Source organism: Podarcis melisellensis, assembly GCF_964234715.1.
Source record: "Podarcis melisellensis genome assembly, chromosome: 11".
NCBI lineage: Eukaryota > Metazoa > Chordata > Lepidosauria > Squamata > Lacertidae > Podarcis > Podarcis melisellensis.
In genome coordinates this window covers 19,745,700-19,767,825 of record NC_138543.1, presented here as the reverse complement: position 1 = coordinate 19,767,825, position 22,126 = coordinate 19,745,700, and the positions used below count along the sequence as shown (strand labels likewise).

Below are 22,126 nucleotides of genomic sequence, written 5' to 3'. Positions count from 1 at the left end.
GCAACTGGAGATCTTAGCATGTTCCCATAAATTACTGAAAGTGTGTGGTAATATACCAGCACTTACAAATTCTTAACAGATGAGGTGAATGCCGTAAAAGTCTTTTATTAGCTGACCTAAAAAACTATGGGTGTCGGAATAATGGGCCCTGTTACTTTTATTTATGACTCGTATTGCAGCAGAAAGGAAAGGACTTCGCCATGCTCAGGCCATCTGCTGAGCTGGGTGCCTTACAAGGGAAAAGGAAAAGGCATCCATTCACAGAAAGGAAACTCAAATCTATCATGAGAGAGAATTATTCCTACTTGGCATGCAGGCACTCTTTATTTCCCTCTGAATCACAGGGAGTACAATCTGTTAGGGATCTGTCCTGTTGAAATGCTTTGGAGTTACTCAGCAGTGCTGTTCTGTTCTGTTTCATGAGCCCTATTCGTTTCAAAACAGGGCTTGAGTAGAAGGCATTCCCCAATGCCTTTCTGAGGACTGTTTCACCCAGTCACAGCAGAAGCAAGTGAATTAGGAATCCTCCGCTTAATCTCACCAAGGGCAAAACTGGAACATGCCTCCTGGTGCGAAATGTGTGGACTCCCGATGCAGCTCGTACAACGTGCACGAGCACAGATTGAGGAGGGTGCCTTTCCACATGTCAGGCATCAGGGAAAGGGGATACGGGTGTCACCTCTATTGATCCTGCTGATCAAGAGATGCTACCAGTATGGAAGCGTCATGCCAAAGTGGCTCAGTGAACAATGGGTGGTTGCTCACTAGAACCCTTTAGCTGTCGTTTCCCACTGGGCTGAATGAGCCTTACTAACTGAAACTCATCCAACACAACAGGACTAGTTGCCGGAAAGCCCTTTGAGAGCCATCTGCTGTGGGATGCAAGCAATTTTGTCTTCAAAAGGCTTTGCAAACAAGTCCTACTGAGCTACTGTCAGTTCTACCACATCCTTTGGACCAGACTGTAAGAGGCCCCACGCTACCCAGGAAAAGCTCTGCAGGACGGAATAGTGAGGATGCAATGGAGGCAGCAAAGTATGACTTCTTGGCTGCCTTTACTGCCACTAGGTAGACTTGCATTCAGCCAGATCTTTCTTCTCCCCACGTTCCAGCCGTCTCCTAGCTTGTTTCCTTGCCCTAAGCTCTGGAGGATACCAGAGAGCCAAGCAAGCGCCACAAAGTGGGAGAGGGCATTCAGGGGTGATCATGTCAACGGCCCAAGCCATTCAGTTTTATATAATTTTAATTGCTTTTTAATTATTCCCCCCCATGTTCTTAGCGGTTTTCATTTTTATATGTAAGCTGCTTTGAGTTCCGTTAGGGGAAAAGGCAGGGAATAATAATAATAATAATTTGCCCATGAGCACCCCATAATGCCTGGCCAGGCCAAGTCGGCATTCTAAATCCGGCCCACGGGTGGTCCGGGAATCTGTGTGTTTTTACATGAGTAGAATGTGTGCTTTTATTTCAAATGCATCTCTGGGTTATTTGTGGGGCATATAATAATAATAAATTTTATTTATACCCCGCCCTCCCCAGTCAAGACCGGGCTCAGGTTGGCTAGCACCAGATATAAAACAATTTATTGAAATACAACTTAAAAACAAGATTAAAATACATTAAAATGCAGCCTCATTTCAGTAGAAACTCAAATCAAAAACTTTTTGGGGGATGAAAACGTCAAGTCTTCACCAAGGCCAACTATCCAGACTGGTCCTACGTGGGCCAGAAGAAAGCCAGGGAGGTCCCCAAATAGGAGTTCCATCACAGAAGGAGAAAGGAAAAAGGAAAGAGGGGGAGGGAATCAAGCTGATTCCAAGCCAAAGGCCAGGCAGAACAACTGTGTCTTACATAGGGATTTGTTCATTACCCCCCCCCCCAAAAAAAATATAGTCTGGCCCCCCACAAGGTCTGAGGGACAGTGCACTGGCCCCCTGCTGAAAACGTTTGCTGACCCCTGGCGCAGCTTGGGGTATCACATTTCAGTAGTGTCCTGTCTGCCCTCCCTGCTTCTTGCACTCCATTCTAAATTATAGTTCTGGTATCCCCTACTATGCCTCCAAAGCTCTGCGTCCAGTGCGACCAAACCCGTCCCGCTCCACTCAGTCTGCCTCTGATGACACTCGCACTGATGCTCATTGCTCTTTCTCATGGCTTCTTTTAAAGCGGATCACGCAACTGCATGTACCCAAGTGCAACATTTCCCACCCTGAAAGTGGCTTGTGAGTGATTGCAGTGCAATGCTTTTCTAAAGAAATGTGTGAGTGCGCACGCTATTAAGCTTCCTTGAAAAAAGAGATACAGTAGAACCTCTCCTTACAACCGCCTCCACTCGCGGACGTTCCAAGTTGTGACCACGGCAAAGCTGGAAGTAACCGGCGGGTTTGCCGCCGTTCGCGCCTGCGCAGGAGCGGGCAATCACCACCCACACCTGTGCACAACGGCGCCTCTCCCAGCAACCGTTTCGCCATAAGGACGGGCCTCCGGAACAGATTGTGGTTGTGAGTCGAGGTTCCACTGTATTGGTAAAATCCATCAGCATCTGTCTGTCTGTCTGTGGAATGTACACAGTGGATGTACAGGCCAGATTTAACCTCTGGCTGGATGCCTCTCTCTTCCCCCTTATCTACTTGAGATGGTTGAGGGACCCTACTGAATACAATGGCTTTGGTGGAGGGAGAGAAAGGGGAAGTCTGTATGTGCAATGTTGGATGTTGCCCTATAGCTTTTAAAATTGACGAGGGGCTCATGTTGCAGAAAAGGTAATGGCAAAGGCCCAGTCACGTAATGCAAGATGCAAGCAGAAAAGAGTGACGAAAGGACCAGTCAGATCACTGTGTGTGTCGCTGAACACTCATAGAATCATACAAGTTGGAAGGGACCCCGAGGTTCATCTAGTCTGCAGAAGGGTTAAGCTGGTCTACACCTCCAAAAATTGTACTGCGATTCCACTCCATGTTAAAAATGAGCACTTGGGAGAATTGACAAGGCAATGGGAAAACATGGGAGTGTAATGGGAATGATATCATTTGGATTCTCCAAACAACTGAGAAAATTATGCCAATTTTATGAAGCCGTCACAAAAATGCAAAAGGATGGGATAGAATTCTCAAAGACCTGGTGCACATGTAATTTTTTTAAAAAATATGGTTTCCATTATGTGAATGAGCCTCCACAATTTTCAGGCTCACATGCTCCCCACTGGTCCTCTTTTATGGTCCAGGAGGAAGACACTGAATGCCCTTGATTTGGGTTTTCAGCAAACCATATTCCCCACAACATCAGAGCTCAACAAACTATGGCTTGGTTAAACTCCTGTCAGCTGAACAACCAGAATCAATCCAGAATCTCTGAATCTAGTTTGCTGTCATCATTCATACTTTAATAAATCACAATTCCCAGTGTTTAGACATTACTGGAAACGGCAGTTAGTTAAAAATGAAAAACAGATGCTATCGGTTTCCTCCTGTAACATGTAAAAGAGGGGAAGGGTGGTAGCAGGAGGATTAAAAGACGTAGAACTTGTTCATCTAGCAGGAAAATACTTTGCCATTGTGTCTGAACCAGGCTGCAGACTTTTCCCAGTGATGAAATTTTGATAGTTAAGTGGTATATAAACAGCTTAAATAATTAAATAGGCAAATACACTGGAAAACTATAGAGTACAAGACTTTTTACAACTTCCTCTACTTTGCATTCACAACCACCCTTCCTAGCTTCCATAGTTCTGGCAGAAGACTCAAAAAGCTTGTGGGATTCAGGGGCAATTCAATTCAAAAACTTGCAAGCAAGAATGATACTAGCTAAATTACCTGTTGTAAGGGGTGGAGAAGGTGGCCAAGACAATATTGCGACCGTTGATATGGATAACATCTGTAACTGCCTGCAGTATGTTGAAATAGAAGTGTGAATCGCCAGGAACAGAGCAGTTCAGCCTTGCCTTCAGGAAGGAAGTCCATTGTTTTTCTAGCACTCGTTGGGATCCACCCATGTCATTCTTGCACACACGAGCTACTCTGGGGAAAACTACCTAGAGTTGGGGAAGGTGCGGGGAGGGGGAATAAAGAAACTGAACTATTTATTCATCAAAAAGACTTTGCTGAAGTTCTGTTTCTACCCACCTCCCTATTATATATATATATACAAACAGAAATGGCAACACTTGGAGCTTGATTTGATCCCATGTTTTCCATAATCTGTGACAAATAGCAAACAGAAGAAAATTCGGCTTTGGAACTCTCTACTATGAAAGATAAGCCGGTGACATTTCATACACAGCCATAAATCCTTCAGGAGAACTGTTCTCAGCTTGTATAAAACTCATTTCTATGCAGACCACTCAGCTTTCTCTTTCGACAAACAAAAGCACATTCTACATCTGCGATCCACGCAGCCTAAACCACTAGCCTCCTCTATCCCAAGCATTTCTTTAAAGTATGCAAGCGTCATCAGGCCTTTATTTATGTCTGTCTCCTTTTTAACCTTGCGAGCTTTTCAATACATTTATTGCGCTTTTTTATTTATATAATATCTTGTCAATAAGGCCTCCACTGTGCTTTTATGATATAGCAAGGCTGAAATTTCCTTCCCATTTACTTCTGCTGTTCTCCAAATGCAGCTGCTTCCTTGCTTTAAAGTCAGGCTTGTAATGATTATTTGGAGCTCTGAATTAAATCAATTTGCCATATGCTTTCCTGCTTAATGGGGAGGAGAAGAAGAAAAGCCCTGTGCCTCTTGTTGCCATCAGAAGCCAGAGTGTTTTATATCCAAGGCAGAGTGAAATGATGTATTCCAACCAACCTTTGGCAGAAGCAGCAGCAGCAGCAGCATCCTCTCAAAACAATGACCTTGCCATTATGATTTATAGCTCTCATTTCAAGGTCATTCCTAACTCACGCTGGCCTACAATATATTTTTGCCCCTTACCTTCCCCATGCTGTGATACTCCACAGCTATTTCTCGAAAGAAGAAGTAGATATAGTTGCCATAATCCACTGCATGGACAAAGTAAGGCTCTGAAAGAAAGACAAAGCGTACAAATAAACAAGGAACTATGAGCAAAACACGTCAATTTGGTGTGGGTTTTTAACCCCTGTTTAAGCAGGAAGACTATTCCCTTATAGTAGGCACGTCCAACTCTCTGGAGACTGGGATCTACTCCCAGTATAATAAAACTAGCAGTGATCTACCCATTGTCATTGCCCAGAGTAGTTGAGCTTTCTTCTTGGCTGCCAATCGCTAAGGATCCTGCAATCGACCAGGAACACTCCACGATCGACCAGTAGATCGTGACTGACCGGTTGGACATGTTAAAGAAGAGGAAGATGTGGGGTCCAAAGCCTTGGAGCAATTTAATAAAACCACAAAACCAGACCAAACCAATCATGGATAACATTTTCTTTGAAGTGACCGTAAGAAAGGAAACCGGAAAATTGCTGGGAATTTGATAACCAAACTTACATGTTTATAAGATACCTTCCTCTCCAGTTCTTATATACATGGAGAACTACTGAAGGTTCTGAAACAATGGCGCCCTTGGCTGATACCTGGGGGTTCGGGGCCCTATGTTGGTCCCCAAGCATTTTTCACAGCTTATTTCTCCTATCCCAGGGCCCCATTGTTCCACTGCCTTGTCCTCTGCCTTGAGGAAAAGAACCCTGAAGGTAGGAAAAATCATGCATAGCAATAAACTGGGGATACAAGTCTTCCATTTGCCATTTGCGTTAATTTACTCTGAATACAAAATTTGGGGAAGCAGCGGTATTTCTTCCACAGAGAATTAACAGCATTGCCTATAGTCACATAGAGAAGTAGTAAAATGCTTGCTAATTATAAAAAATACAATAATTTTCAAAGAAAGATTGGATATAACCGAATCATTTCCACACTGCGCTCTCTCCCTCTCTCCCTCCCTCCCTCCCCCTCCTCTTGCATTTCTGTCTACAAGCAAAAGCCCCCTTTTCACTATCTCAGAATGTGTCACCCATTCATAAGGCCATTGGAAAAGAATGAATGGCAACATTCTTAACAATGAGGCTATTTAGAACATACAAATTGCCTAATTCAGCAGCACCCATTCAGCACTTCATGACAATGAAATGGAAGTTCTGTTATTTTATTTTTATTGATGGATCTTAAGACCACAGAACAAATTCTTTACACCTCATAAAGCGTTGATAGTTACTTAGCCCAATTGGAGGGAAGGGCTGATGGCACCAGCATGGCTTCAAACCGCTCCTTACCTGCTCCGAATCTCTATCTTTTCCATAGCATGGTGAAATAGCCAGGCTTTAAAAAAGTAAATTGGATGCAACCTATTCTTAGTGGCTCTATCAATATCTAGCAACTCGGGGGGTGTGGGGGGGGGGGAGAGTGAAATAAATGTACCGGTAAGGAAGGCAATTTAGTGCCCTCTACCTGACAGAAGCCCTTGCTGAAATGAAGTACAAACGACATGTGCTTTGAACATCTTTTATTTGTAACAATCACTAAAGAACTGGACTGCAAAACAGCACAGTAAATATAAAGCAAAACAACACAGCAAGGTCTGTCAGGAACCTAAGACTGTAATCAAAAGTGCTGCCCTTCCTCTCCCTGCTTCTGTTTACGTACCTTTTAACCATTTTGAATCATGTTTGACTGTCCGCAGAGTTGGGCTGTCTCCAAGGCTCCGGTAAATGACCGCATCTATTGCGAGGAAGTCTGTCACAGTGGCGGAATACAGTTTTCCCTCTTCAGAGGCGGAAATGAAAGAAGAAGGAGAGAGAGAGAGAGAGGCAGAGACAGAAAACAACAGAGAGAAACAGAGTGAAAGAAGAGTTCATTTATCTTTGCTCGGGAATCATTGAAACAGGCCATCGAAAACAATCCAAAAAGGACCACAAGGGTCATCTAGTTCAACCCCCTACAATGCAGGAATATTTTGCCCAACGTGGGGCTCAAACCCACAACTCTGAGATTAAGAATCTCATGCTCTACCGACTGAGTCACTGCATTAAAAAATGTGGTATCTGACTGGACCTTTTGTGCAACCAATATGGCATTTTGAAATAATTTTCAGAAGAATACTGTAATGGTTCTAGGGGTTGCTCGTGCATAACTTGCCGCCACTCCTGGCTAGATTGCCTGGTTGAACCCTTTCTGTCTGGACAGCCCTTCACTTCGTGGCTGTTTCAGTCGCTGGCAGAATCCGTCAGTGGGCATTTCTTGAACTTCTTCCAGCAAAGAAGTTCTTTGACGCCAAGTCTCCTCCTACTTTCCCTGTCTTCTGCGCAGGGAGGGTGTGGGCAGCGGAGGACCCCACTGGTCTCTGGCGAAGAGTCCTGGAGCCTTCTCTCCGATTCCCCCATCTGCCCCCCTTCACCCCTGGTGTTACGCTGATTTCCTTCCCCAGCAGATGGGCTGCCTCTCTCCCTGCTGGGACCCTCTCCAGCATCGCTCTGGAGCCTTCCCTCCGCCTCTGGCTCCGATACACTGAGACTTTGATATATATCCCCTGACATGAGTGTGTGTGTGTGTGTTTTCAAACAGATGTGCAATCAAGCATAAAAAAGGTAAAGGACTCCTGGACGGTTAAATCCAGTCAAAGGTGACTATGGTGTTGCGGCGCTCATCTTGCTTTCAGGCCAAGAGAATTGGCGTTTGTCCGCAGACAGCTTTCTGGGTCATGTGGCCAGTATGACTACCATGACAGAAGCCAGAGTGCACGGAAATGCTGTTTACCTTCCCGCCACTGTGGTACCTATTTATCTACTTGCACTGGCATCCTTTCAAACTAAAAGGTTTGAAACATATTCAGACTTTATCAGGAGAAATAAATCATGCACTGCCACAGTTCTGAAAAGAGGGTGCAGAAACATTTACATATTTGCTATGGTTAAAAAAAAGTTTAGAAATGAAATGAAGGCTGAAATCCTAGCGTGTAAGGTCCATTGGATGCAGTGGAACTTGCTCCGAAGTAAATGCGCATATGATTACATTGAACAGGACTGCATGAACATGTGACAATCGTACTGTTTTGGACACAGCCTCTGCAGGAAGAAGTATCAAGATATGTTCTACAACAATGCGACTAAAAAAATTACTGTCTACCAGCAACACCAATGCTGTATGCAGGTAAGTAATCAAGATTGGAGTAAAAGTTGGATGATTTCAAATATTCAGGATTTTGCGTTTTGTGAATTAACACAGGTCAGTCTATTATGCAGGGATGTGGGTGGCACTGTGGTGTAAACCACTGAGTGTAGGGTTTGCCGATCAGAAGGTCAGCGGTTCGAATCCCCGCGACGGGGTGAGCTCCCGTTGCTTGGTCCCTGCTCCTGCCAACCTAGCAGTTCAAAAGCACGTCAATGTGTAAGTAGATAAATAGGTACCGCTCCGGCGGGAAGGTAAACGGCATTTCCGTGTGCTGCTCTGGTTTGCCAGAAGCGGCTTAGTCATGCTGGCCATCTGACCTGGAAGCTGTACGCCGGCTCCCTCGGCCAATAAAGCGAGATGAGCGCTGCAACCCCAGAGTCGGCCACGACTGGACCTAATGGTCAGGGGTACCTTTACCTTTAGTCTATTATGCAATCAAGTACATTTTTAATAGGGGTGGGGGAGATAGTAGGTAGACACCCTGCTGCTTCTGGAGCTAGGCACCTGCTGGGGGGAAAAAAACATCCCAAAGGTTTTCCCAGGTGGTTTCCACAATACTACTGTGTATTTTACAGCTAAATTTGAAATGGGATCATTGGGGTTCATGCTAACACAATTTCGGTAATGAGACAATTTAATCTAAAATCTATAAGGCACAAATTTCCAAAATGCCATTCCATAATCAATGGCCCAAATTAACCCCTCTAATAAGCACTCAATTTTTAAACTACTGCAAAAAGAAGAGTTAATTGCATTTCATTGCATGCATAATAAATCATGATTAAACCCACAGACTCCGGTTCAGTCCCCTCCCCTGCCACAGCTGGTAACAAAACATCAGGAAGCTGAATCACACCAGGTTTGTCCTTTTTTTTGCTCCTTTCTATTTTAGCCCACAAAGTGTGGAACCATACATAATGAACGGTTATTACTACAGTTCATGTGAAATCTTTTGTTTTTTCATGGGCTTTCAAAAGGCAGGATGCGAAAAGATGTTCTGCCTCACCCTGACTTTGTGTTCTATCAGAATACTATTTCCTATTTTTCAAATACTGAAGAAAATAAGAAATTGTTCATGTATGCAACATCAGCAACCCGGATTCTACTAGCCCCAAGATGGAAGGAAGACACGATACCAACAATCGAGGAATGGCAACTGAAACTGATGGACTACGCTGAAATAGCTAAACTCACAGAAAAGCTCAGAGACTATGATAATGAGAAATTTAAAAAAGAAGGGCAAACTTTTATTGTATATGTACAAAAATATTGTAAACAAGTAGAAATGTTGGCAGGCTTTGATTAAACACTTGCAAGTAGTTTAAAATGAGTTAAATCTATGAAAGGAAACCTGAATTGAAATACTAAAGTTTGATGGCATGTAGTTACGATATGAGGATAAGAGGCTTAAGTATAATTATGCAGAAAATGTATATATTTATGAACCAGGAAAGTAAATGGAGGGAAGTCAGGAGGTTAAAGAGAACCTCCCCCCAAAAAGTGAATGTTATAGGATTACTTTTACTTTTTAAAAATTCTTTTTTTACTTGTATCAATTTCTCATTTTTTCTTTTTGATGCAAAACGTTGAAGCTGAAATCGTAAAATCAATAAAAATTTATATACATAAAAAAGAAGTCCATTTCCTTTTATACATACAAGTGCAGATAATGCCTTGCAAAACAAAGAGGTCTGAATAGGTCACCATCCATTCATTAGTCCCAAGCTATGTGATACGTCGGAAGCTAATTATTTCCTCCTGACCTCTACTATAGGTTATTGTTCATAAACCCACCACCTTGGTATCTGAAGAAGTGTGCATGCACACGAAAGCTCATACCAATAACTTAGTTGGTCTCTAAGGTGCTACTGGAATTTTTTAATTTTGTTTCAACTATGGCAGACCAACATGGCTACCTACCTGTAACTACACCTTGTGGATGTGCATCATAACTGTACTAAAGTAAGCACAACACTGTAATATAATGCGTTATTTTTTCCTGTTGCTTTATTACCTGCAAACAACGCAACGTTGGCATGCTTCGCATCATAAGGACACCTGGCCATTCCACTGAACTCATCTCCCAGAAACTCCAAAGTATCCATCTGAAAAACAAAATAGCAGAATCCCTTTAGAAGCAAATAAACCAGACTAAATGAACACTTGTGGAGTTCCTTCCCGAGTTCCTTTTCTTCATTTATCTGCAGACGTTTTTACTGTGTTTTAAGAACACAGCTAAATTATGGTATTAACCTACTTTTTCACGGTTTGCAATCATGTGGAGCACTGCTTGCATTTTTTTTTTTTACTGCAAAAGAGCCTCTTTTCCTCATACTATTTATAACCAGAATCATGCTTTTCTTTTCTTTTTTTGCCATTTCCCTTTCGGAAAGACATTTGATATTTTGGTTGGAGTCGGTGTCATGCATAAATCCTCTTTCTGCCTGTCAAGAATTAATCTGCGAAGTACTTGTAAATCTCAGCCTTAAGTGTAACCCTTGGGAAACTAATTCTCCATAGGGTAGCCATAATTATACAAATAACCAGCTCAACACAAAGCAGAAGTTCAGCAGGTTTATAGCAGAAGCTACACGGAAAAGTACAGAGCCTATGGGCCTAAGATTCATGTATCTCAGGATTACTCAGCAGTGACTTTTGTTTTATGTGGGTTCTTGGATCTACCTAGCAAATTCAATTTACTTCAAGCATAAGATACAGAGTCTGAAACGCTAGTGTGGATAATCAGCCATCTAAGCACCACCAGTCGCATCCAATCAACTTCCAGTCCCATGTATTGAGAGGCCTATTTCAAAGCAATGGGTGATTTGTCATCATTTGTTTCCCGTCTTGTATCTCCTCCTCTCTAGACCTTCTGAAGGGAATCGGTTGTGTTTATCCTAGGATGGAAAAGCGTTTAAAATAATTGTAAAACGGAAAGGAGTTCTGCTTGGAGTACAGTGTTCTGGGCCCATCTGCACTTTCGCTTCCAATGCCCAAGGGACGACAGTAGCATCAGGCCAGCGCACGTCAAGTGCTCTTACACTGCTGAGCCCAGGTGCTCCAATGACCTTCTGAAGGCCCCTGAGATGTTATTGAGTGCAGGCTTTCTGACAGCACTGCAACAGGTGTGGAAACCAAACTGGGCCCATATATCATTGGAAATGAAACATCTGTAGAAACAATAAAAGGAGGCCATTTATATTCCCCACATGATTCCACAATATCTATATCTGTATTTGCACAAGAAATATGGCTTCCCAGCTGGAAGACTCCTTGAGGTTTGTCTGTCACATTTATTACAGTGAGGACTAAAGCACAGTTTCCCAAACTATATCGCTGCATCGAATTCAAGAAAAATTACTGCCTTTCTACATGTAAGACAGAGAATTAAACTTCTAGCCTTCTACTCTGTTCTTTGGTTTGCTGGAAGGAAAGAAATGAGCATCTATGGAACCATGAAGTGCTTGAGAGTGTCAGAGCAATCAGGGTCTTGGGGGAATGTAGAGTTGCCACAATGATAAACTACAGACAATCAGCAAAATGGCAAGATGTGTATTAGTTTTGGAAATTGGAATTATAATTCCTACCCCAAGATACATTTATAAGAGGATACAAGGGAGAAGCTTGAGTGTCTCCTCTGAATTCTCTACACCTCCCTTTGATTCACACTGAGAGAACCCGAGGACTGAATTAACATCAACTTGATGTGGTACTTGAAACCAAAGAATATTAGCTATATGTTGGGTATGGTAAATATGGAGTCAGCAAAGATGATGCACGGTGAGATGTATGTTGTGGCAGAGTAGTCAGTATGAACTGCTGTATGCCATTTATCCAGACGAAAAAAACATCTTCCCAACAAGACCATTTTCAATCATCTCTTACAAGGTATGCATATTGCAGAAGACAAGGACTAGGTAATTTGAACTCCATATGCCCATAAGAATCACAGTCTCTTAGAATGCAAAGAATCATACCTACTTAAGAGTTCTATCTTACTGCGGCTTGATAAGGGTACAACCATTTCTCTTTTAACAGATTGAAGAACTGGGCCAAAACCAACCTAATGGATTTCATCAGGGACAAATGTAAGGTTCTGCGTTTTGGCAGGAATAAGCAGCTGCACAAATGTAAGATGGGGGACACCCGTCTTGCCAGTAGTACGTGTGAAAAGGATCTAGGGGTCTTAATAGCTCATAAGCTTAACATGAGTCAACATTGTGACGCAGCAGTGAAAAAGCTAATGCTATTCTAGGCTGCATCAACAGAAGAAGTGTGTCCTTATCAAAGAAACTCATAGCACCGCACTATACTGCCTTGGTCATACCACACCTGGGATAATGTGTCCAGTGCTGGGTACCACAGTTTAAGGAGGATAATGACAAGCTGGAATGTGTGTAGAGGAAGGCAACCATGATGACAAAGTGTCTGGCAACCAAGCCTGATGAGGAAGGGTTGAGGGAGTTGGTAAATAAGAAACTGAGAGGATATATGATAGCCTTCTTCAACGACCACATGGAAGACAGAGCAAGCTTGTTTTCTCCTGCTCTGGAGGCTAGGACCCAAACCAATGGCTTCAAATTACAAGAACAGAGATTCCAACTAAACATCAGGAATAACTTTCTGATAGTCAGAGCTGTTGGGACAGTGGGATGGACTCCCGTGGAAGGGGGTGAGCTCTACTTCTTTGGAAGTTTTTTAGCAAGGCTGGATGGCCATCTGTCATGGATGCTTTAGTTGAGATTCCTGCATTGCAGTGGGTTGGACTAGATGACCCCAGGGATCCCTTCCACCCCTACAATTCTATGATTAAATTATTTAAGACAGATTGCATCTAGAGTTCCTCTAGTGGGGAGATGGATGCAGTATCGAGTGCGTCAATGTTGCACTTTTAAAATCATTTCCAAAGTATTGTGAATATACAACTTTAATGAACAGATTAACTGATTAAAAATGTTTTTAATTGACTGAAGTTATTTAATTGGGCTGTAGCCTCACTTTTGCTCGCTAGATACCCACCCCCACACAATGTAGTATTTTCATTCGCTCCTCCATAAACCCCATGCATGCGGATTTTGAACTATAGCAGTAATTGAGGATTTTATGAGGCACAGCTTAGATTTGTCAGCACACAAAGCTGGTGAAAGCTTTCACCGTTGCTAAGTTAACATGTCTGAAGCAAGCAGATGACATCCAAGATCCTACTATAAATCCTAGAGCTCTGGTTGCTACTACAGTTGTTCTTCTCTTCCATTTATAACAACCTAGCTATAGCAGCAAGAGTGTCAAGAGCTCCTGCTCAAAGCGCTAGCCAGCCATTCTTTCTTTCAAAATAATCTGTTCCATCCTCCTCACCCCTCCAGTTTTTTGTCCTATCCTCTGGTCATTCAACATTCTGTGATATCTGAGAAGCCCAGTCCTCACTGAGTTGTTCTAGGGTTTTTTGTTGCCTTCAGTTTTTTCTCTACAATCTTCTTCTATATCTGCAGATCTTGGGTTTTTGCAGAATGTGCCTTCATTCTGGCACTCACCAGCTGAGTTGGCTATTAGTATATATGAGTAAACCTTCTCCGCTCTCAGGAGAGGAGCTGGAGAGGGGCCTTGCAAATAATATAAATTATAAGCACAATGTGCTTTTCACTGTGCCTCAGTTTCTAACAGCCAGGTCTAACGCAGCAAAAAAAACACATTTGCAATGACTGCAAAGAGGGTTCCTTCCAGGATTGGATTTGGATTTGATATCCTGCCTTTCACTCCCTTTAAGGAGTCTCAAAGCGGCTAACATTCTCCTTTCCCTTCCTCCCCCACAACAAACACTCTGTGGGGTGAGTGGGGCTGAGAGACTTCAGAGAAGTGTGACCGGCCCAAGGTCACCCAGCAGATGCATGTGGAGGAGAGGAGACGAGAACCCGGTTCCCCAGATTGAGAGACTACCGCTCTTAACCACTACACCACATTGGGTCCTTGAACACCTAGGACCAAAATGATGAGTGAATGCAAAAGATACAAATTGAATTTCTGCACACCAAGAGTCACTGCAGTGCTCAGGAAATGAACTTTGGTGCCAAAACTTGCTTTCTTCTTAGAAGATCTGAGTAGCTGAACAGCAGCAGCTGATCAGTGCTGACCACTTCACTCTTCGGCGAGCCAGTTTCCTGCTGTACCAACCTCTTCGCTGCCTATATTCGCAACGGTGGGGCTGGGTATAACACCACAGCCAGGCTCCTACTTCCATATGCTTGAGACGGCTACAAATCCTTAGCTTCAGGCATCTTCTTTCAGGTCTGTCAGAGTTGAACATTTTAATTAACAACCGCCGAGGGAATAACTTGACTGTACCAAGCGGTAAGATAGTCTTCCAAGTGAGTACAAAGTATTATCGGGCTTACGCAGCAATAAATACTGATTCAAGAGGATTGCGAAAGATAGCTAAATTGCTTCAGGCGCACCTTAATTTCAGACAGGGATTAAACCTACATTCTGCAATCCAAAACTCTGTAGGGTTCCGATACACACATGGAGCTCCACGTGAGCGAAGGCTTTCCCATTCAATATCAGGGAAGCAGCTGTGTGAGCAACGGATCTGTGTATGTCTAAAAGCTCTAAGCACAACAGCAAGTGGAAACCCAACTTCAGGATGAGGGAGGTCAAACTAGAGCAGATAAACGGAATCATCTCACAAGGCAGTCTTCTGTTGCTTTACCTAGCCTGCATCTCACCCTCCCTGGTGGGCGCCATTGCAGGCTGGCATTTCTCCATGTGCCAGGATCCAATATGGGAAGCACCAGTGGCTGTTTCCCAGGCAGCATAGGAAGCCTCTGGGCTGCTTGGGTATTTGGTCCCGCCCGCCTGTCTAATCAGCGAATCGCGAAAGGGCATGGGCCACCAGGAGGCGGGCTTATATTACATAGGCACATGACTTGCTCTACAGCCACCATTTGTTGGATCTTCTTCCACCCTCCCACAGCGGTACCTCCGGTTACAGATGCTTCAGGTTACAGACGCTTCAGGTTACATACTGCTAACCCAGAAATAGTACATCGGGTTAAGAACTTTGCTTCAGGATGAGAACAGAAATCGTGCTCCGGCGGCAGCAGGAGGCCCCATTAGCTAAAGTGGTACCTCAGGTTAAGAACAGTTTCAGGTTAAGAACGGACCTCTGGAACAAATTAAGTTCTTAACCCGAGGTACCACTGTATTGCTGTTGCGTGTTGTTCTCTCCAATCCTGCTATGCCATAGTCAATCGCCGTATTTGGGACCAGGCTGGAATTTCCCCAGTTGGCAAATTGGCTCCAGTGCTCTGCTTTTCGCCATCCTCATAGCAATTGTCACAACTTTGGCGGTTCAGGAATCGGACAGGCGTAGCCTTGGTTGGAGAAGAGGTTACAGCCTCTGCCTGGCCCCTCTGAAGTGGGGTATCCTGTTAAAGGGATCCAGGGGAGATGCTTATGTCCAGTCGCCCAGGTGGGGGCGCAGGGCCACAGCACAGGCACAATCTAGTGGTGGTGGTGGTGATGGTGGGGACATTACCCCTTGATGTAGGTCAAGGATTCCTTCATTTTTGGTTGACCCCAAAACTCAAGTTCTTCTGGCAGGCCGGCCGGCCGGGGTGAGATCTACCCAGTGCCTATGCCAAACTTCTTACATCCATTGTCAATAAAGTTGTGGCCTGATTTCACCCAAATATTGGTTGTCATGTCTTTTATTCTTGGTATTGGGGAAGACCAAAGACTAGGAGGGATGCCTTGCCACACAAAAAAATGCTGAATGCATTTTAGTCAAATGTAGTTCTGCTGATACCAATAGATTTCAAGCCATTATAATAATTTATGGTAAAATCTTTCCAGTCATTAATGCATTCTTTAAAAATGCAATGCATACCTTATAATTTCTGCAGGAGGGACTGAAGGCATTTGTCCCACAAATAAATAATGTATCATCATCTCTTTTTAGAAGAACCTTAATAAAATTATGACATTCATCCTGCAAAAAATAAGAAGAGAACAAATATTATTTCCGCAAACACGTTGCAAATATTCTTCGTAACACTTTCAGGTTTCCTTGCAAAATGGCTACAACAGTTAAATAAAAATATCTGTTTGACCAGTACAAACTGGCTTAACCAAACAAATTGGCTGTTAGGACCTGAGGCCATCATATTGCTCCTCTTTGCTGATGTTCATTAGATGGAGTGAATCTTAATGCTAGTCTTTGAATCAAGAATAGGACCTCAGTACTTCACTTTTCTACACTATGGTAAATGACACTGCTAGTAAGTACCAGCTTAGTAAAGAGAGCTCAGGATGTAATGGAAAAAATGGAGCCGACTATATTTCATTTAGGTTTATCCACAGTTAATCATATCTTGCATTACTATAACATTTGTCTAGGATCATTTCTGCCTCCCTATGCCCAGAAAAAGGCCACATATATTAGACACACTGTTATGCCAGCAACCAAGGGAAATTGGATAGTTGTGCTTAGCTCCTCAATATAGCATTGAATGATGTCAGTACACCTTGCTGAATCCCAATCCCAGTGCTCCTAAGCATTTTACGATGTTGCTGTGCCTGCTGTCATAATGTTTCGTCACATTAGAAGCAAACTATTTTTGCAAATTAAAGTCTTCAATAAGCTGATGGGCGGGCTGTGTGGTGTGTGTGTGGAAGCAATTACTAGCTGAATGGCATGATCCACATCACAGAGAGTGGTCTGAGATAACAGTCAAGAAGCTAAACAAAACTGGCAGCTGCCAGAGAAATGAAAATTACCTACCTTATGTTTTCCCTTCATTCTGCATGTGTCTACATCGAGCTGCCTGGATTTCCACGTCAATTTCTGCAAGGATCAAGGAAGAAATCAATTAAGAGCCCAGAGGTTGTTGTGTTTGATTTCAAAAGTAAGAGTTCCCTAAGGAAAACTACTTCTCAATCTAAGCTTATTGAAAGCTTTCTGCACTTTGACTATGGTTAATTTACCATAACAGTGGAACACCACAGATGCAGAACACTTGCAAAGCTTTGAATGGTACCTGGCAAACTGAAAACACACCTCACTGAAAACAAGCCAATTTGGTGAGAGGAAAACATTAACAAATGGTTGCATATTCATGTTTTCCTTGTTAATATAGACTATTTACATATATAAGTATTTGTATGTGTGAAAATCTGTGTTTTATTTGCAATAAATGTGTGTACATCTATAAAAAAATCTGTTTTATCTGCAATAAAATAAAATTAGTTACACATTTGACGGTTGCCTTGTCTTCTAATTTTGAACTTTTTAGTCACAGTAACATTTGCAAGGTTTACATAAATTAGGGTTGCCATGTTTTAAAAAGTGAAAATCCGGACATTTTAACAGATTTTAGATAATTCTGCCCGAACGCCATTTCCAAAGGGCAAATCCCAGGAAATTCTAAACATATGGCAGTCCTAAAATAAATATATCCAGACTTTCACCAATGATTGTTGGGTGGGTTACATAAAAGATATTGCTATATAAAACAGCAGATGAACTTACAACTTCGATTAAAATGTCAATTAAAATCAAACCAGCAGCAATAAACAGGAGGGGCAACCTTCACTTATCTCAGTCCATCTTCTACAAATGCCTAAGCTATGACTCTACCACATTTTAAACCAAAGATGGACTCTGGCATTCTACCTGAACCCACGACAGAGAAACAATGAGATCTGATTCAAGCAACCTGTCTTACTCAAAACTGGCTCCCAAACTGGAAGGGTTCTCTCTCTCAGTGGAAGAGTCCATGCTTTGTGGCTGGAAGATCCCACATTGCCACGTAGGGCTGGGGACAGACTTCTGTTTTAAAACTCTAAATAGCTGCTAAATAGTGAGTACAAACAATACTCAGCTGGATTGATCAATGGTGTGCATTGGTATAAGATAGCTTCCTAGGTTCCTGTCTTCAGAAGCTTTTACTTGCAAAAACCATTCTCTTTGAACTCTCCTCTGGCTGAAAACAAATGTCAAACTCGCTTATTTGTTGCTCTATAAACTAGATTTTGGCTAATAAGCAGACGCGTTTTAAATTACTTGCACTCAAAGGGGAGGGAAATGTTGATAACTGGAGCCACTGAAAGATATACTGTCTGGGTACCTTAAATCACATAATGCATGTCTTAAAATACCAACAGTTATGCAAATATTGCGGACAATATTCCCACCTAACATATAGCTCTGTTACTCAGTTGTGAAGTATCTTTATCAAGTAAAACGTGTTTTTTTCACTGATGTTGCATCACCATTTTCCCAACTGCTTCTCAGGTCTGTTAGTTTAACCTGTAATTTTAGCTCCACTCTTGAACATGATGTTAGTCATCATTCCCAGGGTGCCAGATGCACACAAAGAAGTGAGACAAGCCTTTTTCTCCCAACTCTGATACCTATGTACAGCTCTTTCTTATCACACGTCACTTATGGCCTACTTAACGAGGAACAGGAAAAACACTTCAATTTCCATCTTAATTTACCTTGAGTACAATGTAGATGTCCTTATTAGCCAATTAGAAAAAAACAACAACCTATGTTTTGCTTAGTATATATCTGCTTGATTATATACATTATAAAATGAAGTAATAATAATAAATAAATAAACTTTACAAAAAATCTGCTTGATTGCAGATCCCCCAAGTGCCTGCAGTCCCGGATTTACAGATGTCATCCTGGTTTTTGATTTGATCCCAGAATGTTATAACCTTCCTTAGAACGTCCCTATTTTTATTGGGGAAATGTTGAAAGGTATGGTAGGACATCCCTATTTTCATCAGAGAAATGCTGGAGGTTATGGAATTATACGACCCACCAAGCCAAGGAGATAAGATACAACCTTTAGAAGACCTCTGAAGGCAGTATAGGGAAGATTTTTTTAAAAAAGTTTATTATTATATTATGTTTTTATATATGTTGGAAGCCTCCCAGAGTGACTGGGACAACCCAGTCAGATGGGCAGAGTATAAAATAATAAAGTACCGGTAATCATCAAATAGGACGTCCCTATTTTCATTGGATAAATGTTAGAGGGTATGTGATTGGACATAAAACCATATTCATTAAATATGGTAAATTTATTAAATAGGTAAGCAGAGTTTGCTTATTAAAAGGGTCTTATAGCCAATTACTATGGTATTAGCTGTTCAACAAAGCTCCAGGATCCAAGTAAGACATTTGATGGACATTACAATGCAGATTACTTATCATCTCAGCTAAGCCACTTATCAGAAGTTCACTGGGGACATGGCAGATCTTCCAGCTATCCTCTATGTGATTAATATGCACCATCCACCTTGATCAGAGCAATTTTAAGAGCAATGTTGGAAAGAAGCGGAGCTAAGTTTCCTTTTCTAATTTATCCCCCTGTTTCTTCCTGTGTCCTTGGTGGGAGAATGACAGAATGCTACTTACTTTGCTAAAATAAATTTCTTCTGTATGTGATGCATCCATATCAACAGTATAAATATGGTCCCTGTAAACAAAGGGGAAAGAATGAATGCCAAAATAAACTCAGACATTGTTACAAAAAGAGTCCTTTGCAATCAGATAAATCATTGGCCATATTTGGGAGTGGGGGGACAGGACCCTGGGGACAACTCCAAGGAAAGCTAGGAGATACACCTTCTGATTTATATGTTTTATGAAGGAAAGAAGAGGAAACTTAAAGGTCATCAACTCAACATGAACAGCTGTTTCACTTATATATTTTGCGAATTGGAATGGCGAGGGCTTCCGACTCCCATAATCACAAGAAGGATGCTGCTGAAAAAAGGGACATATATATGAAAACAAGGAGCTGATTATCATGTGAAATGACTGGGCGTTTACTTCTCATGCTGGAAACAGGGTATTCAGATGAATCTTATTCTGTAATTCTAAGTATAGGTCTGTTCCTCCTGGCTAGCCTCGTAAGCCCATTTTTGCACGCTTCTCCAGCTGGTGGACCTTGGGGGGTTCTAGTGAAAAACAAACTAAACAAAAACCTGAGATCCCCATATCCCTATGCTGAGCATAACAGGAGCCTGTAAACTTGTGGGCCTCAGATTCGCAAGTGATGGCTATGATTATTCTAATAGATACACAGCCCATGAGGATCTACAATTTTGTGAAAAATAACCCTTGTGTATGAAGGGCTTGAAGGGACATGGGTGGCGCTGTGGGTTAAACCACAGAGCCTAGGGCTTGCCGATCAGAAGGTCAGCAGCTCGAATCCCCACGACGGGGTGAGCTCCCGTTGCTCGGTCCCTGCTCCTGCCATCCTAGCAGTTTGAAAGCACGTCAAAGTGCAAGTAGATAAATAGGTACCGCTCCGGCGGGAAGGTAAACGGCGTTTCCATGCACTGCTCTGGTTCGCCAGAAGCGGCTTAGTCAAGCTGGCCACATGACCCGGAAGCTGTATGCCGGCTCCCTTGGCCAATAAAGCGAGATGAGCACCGCAACTCCAGAGTCGGCCACGACTGGACCTAACAATCAGGGGTCCCTTTACCTTTACTATGAAGGGCTTTGGACAGAATACCATGTCCAGTGCTATTTATCTAGAAAAAGAGGTGTTGGAACTCACCATAAACGCCTCCCTTGTTCTCTTAGAATGACAATGGTGGCTACCTGAGAGGAGCCAAAACTGAGTTCTGGCTGAAAAAAAAAAAGCCGACCATGTCCCATATCCCCAAATAGGTTTTGTTCAGGTGTGTTCTTTTATATCTCCTTGTTTAGCTGATTGAACATCTTTTGTCATGTTCTCAGGATACCATATGGAGTACCACAGTTAACCACTTAAGATTTTAAGGCGGCTAGGCTTTCTTCATTGTTTTAAGGCTATTTTCCCAACCACAGCCAAGGTGTTTTGACAGAAAGTATGAAGGGAAACGGTTTGACAATAACCACACAGTTCCCAAAAGCCCTGTTAATTTCGCTGCACTTGATGACCAAATTGAGTTTCAGCATTTACCCTCTGGCAGAGAGAGGACAACATTGCTTTACCTAAGTTGCTTGTGTTCATTCTTGTTTTGCTGAGAACTAGGTTCTTTTTTTTAAAAAAAATCTGCCAGTTTCTCCTTGGAAACACAGAATAGGGCCAAGAAGTGCAAGTGAGATATTTCTACACATTCCCCTTCTGTGCTCAACAGACTACAAGGGCATTTTCAACTTGGAGATAGGAAAGCAAAACACTCAGTCTAATCAAACCTTGAAGCATCTGCTCTGAATTGGGAGCAAAGAATAGGGCAGTTGGAGACATTATTTTTTTTAAAAAAATAGCCATAATTTCATTTCTCCTTCTACCCCTTTAACATAACCTTCTCTCTATTTCCCAACCCCCTTCTCCACTACAGGAAGAATTGCTGTTGAAATTAAATGATCTTCTGCTTTTAAAGGACCCGTGGAAACCTGCTGAGAGTAGTATACGCACACAGAACTTCCATTTTTGAAATCTCTGCTGTCAAGATTTGCTTAGTTTTAACAGACTGGGAGGGAAACAAGGTTACCCTCTAACTAAAGCAGACACAGAACCCTCGTTGCTGCAAAGAATAATAAGCAAAATTCTTCCCACGTGGGAGAATAGGGGCAGAATTGTTAACAGAACCAGGCTTTCATGATTTTGCTGCCTGCCACTGCACCAGAGGCAGTTTGCTTTGCAAGATGCCAAACCGTGGAAGGAGTTTGTGTATGTGTTTCTTTTCAGACATTCCATCTTCAGTAGAACATGCCATTTATTTATAAGGTAGCTTTAATGCGCCGGCTTGTTATTTGCTTGACTTCATTGGGGGAGCTGCAATTGGAGGTCAATACCAGAGCAAAATTGCCTATTTGTTTGATTTCAGCTTCATGGGTGACACAGCAGCGTGGCTTTCCCCTCCTCGCCCAATAGATTTTTCACAATTGTGCTGCTATGCAAAAACAGACCGAAAATGAATTAAAAATAAATAAATCTGAATTGTAAATGAACAAGCGATTATTATGCACTGGCAAGGTTTCAGA

General features: G+C 42.5%; 1 protein-coding gene across 7 annotated transcripts in view; it reads right to left on the bottom strand.

Annotated features, from left to right (window-relative positions):
- Positions 1-22,126, bottom strand: part of SEMA6A (semaphorin 6A) — a 177,917-nt gene that overhangs the window by 51,440 nt on the left and 104,351 nt on the right. For all 7 annotated transcript variants that reach the window (XM_081930439.1, XM_081930443.1, XM_081930444.1 and 4 more), the window contains exons 4-10: positions 19,562-19,622; positions 16,913-16,975; positions 16,019-16,120; positions 10,151-10,241; positions 6,613-6,732; positions 4,927-5,015; positions 3,813-4,030 (exon numbers count right to left, since the gene is read on the bottom strand). In XM_081930439.1, the coding sequence (XP_081786565.1) occupies positions 3,813-4,030; positions 4,927-5,015; positions 6,613-6,732; positions 10,151-10,241; positions 16,019-16,120; positions 16,913-16,975; positions 19,562-19,622 (744 nt within the window). The remainder of the gene's footprint in view (positions 1-3,812; positions 4,031-4,926; positions 5,016-6,612; positions 6,733-10,150; positions 10,242-16,018; positions 16,121-16,912; positions 16,976-19,561; positions 19,623-22,126) is intronic.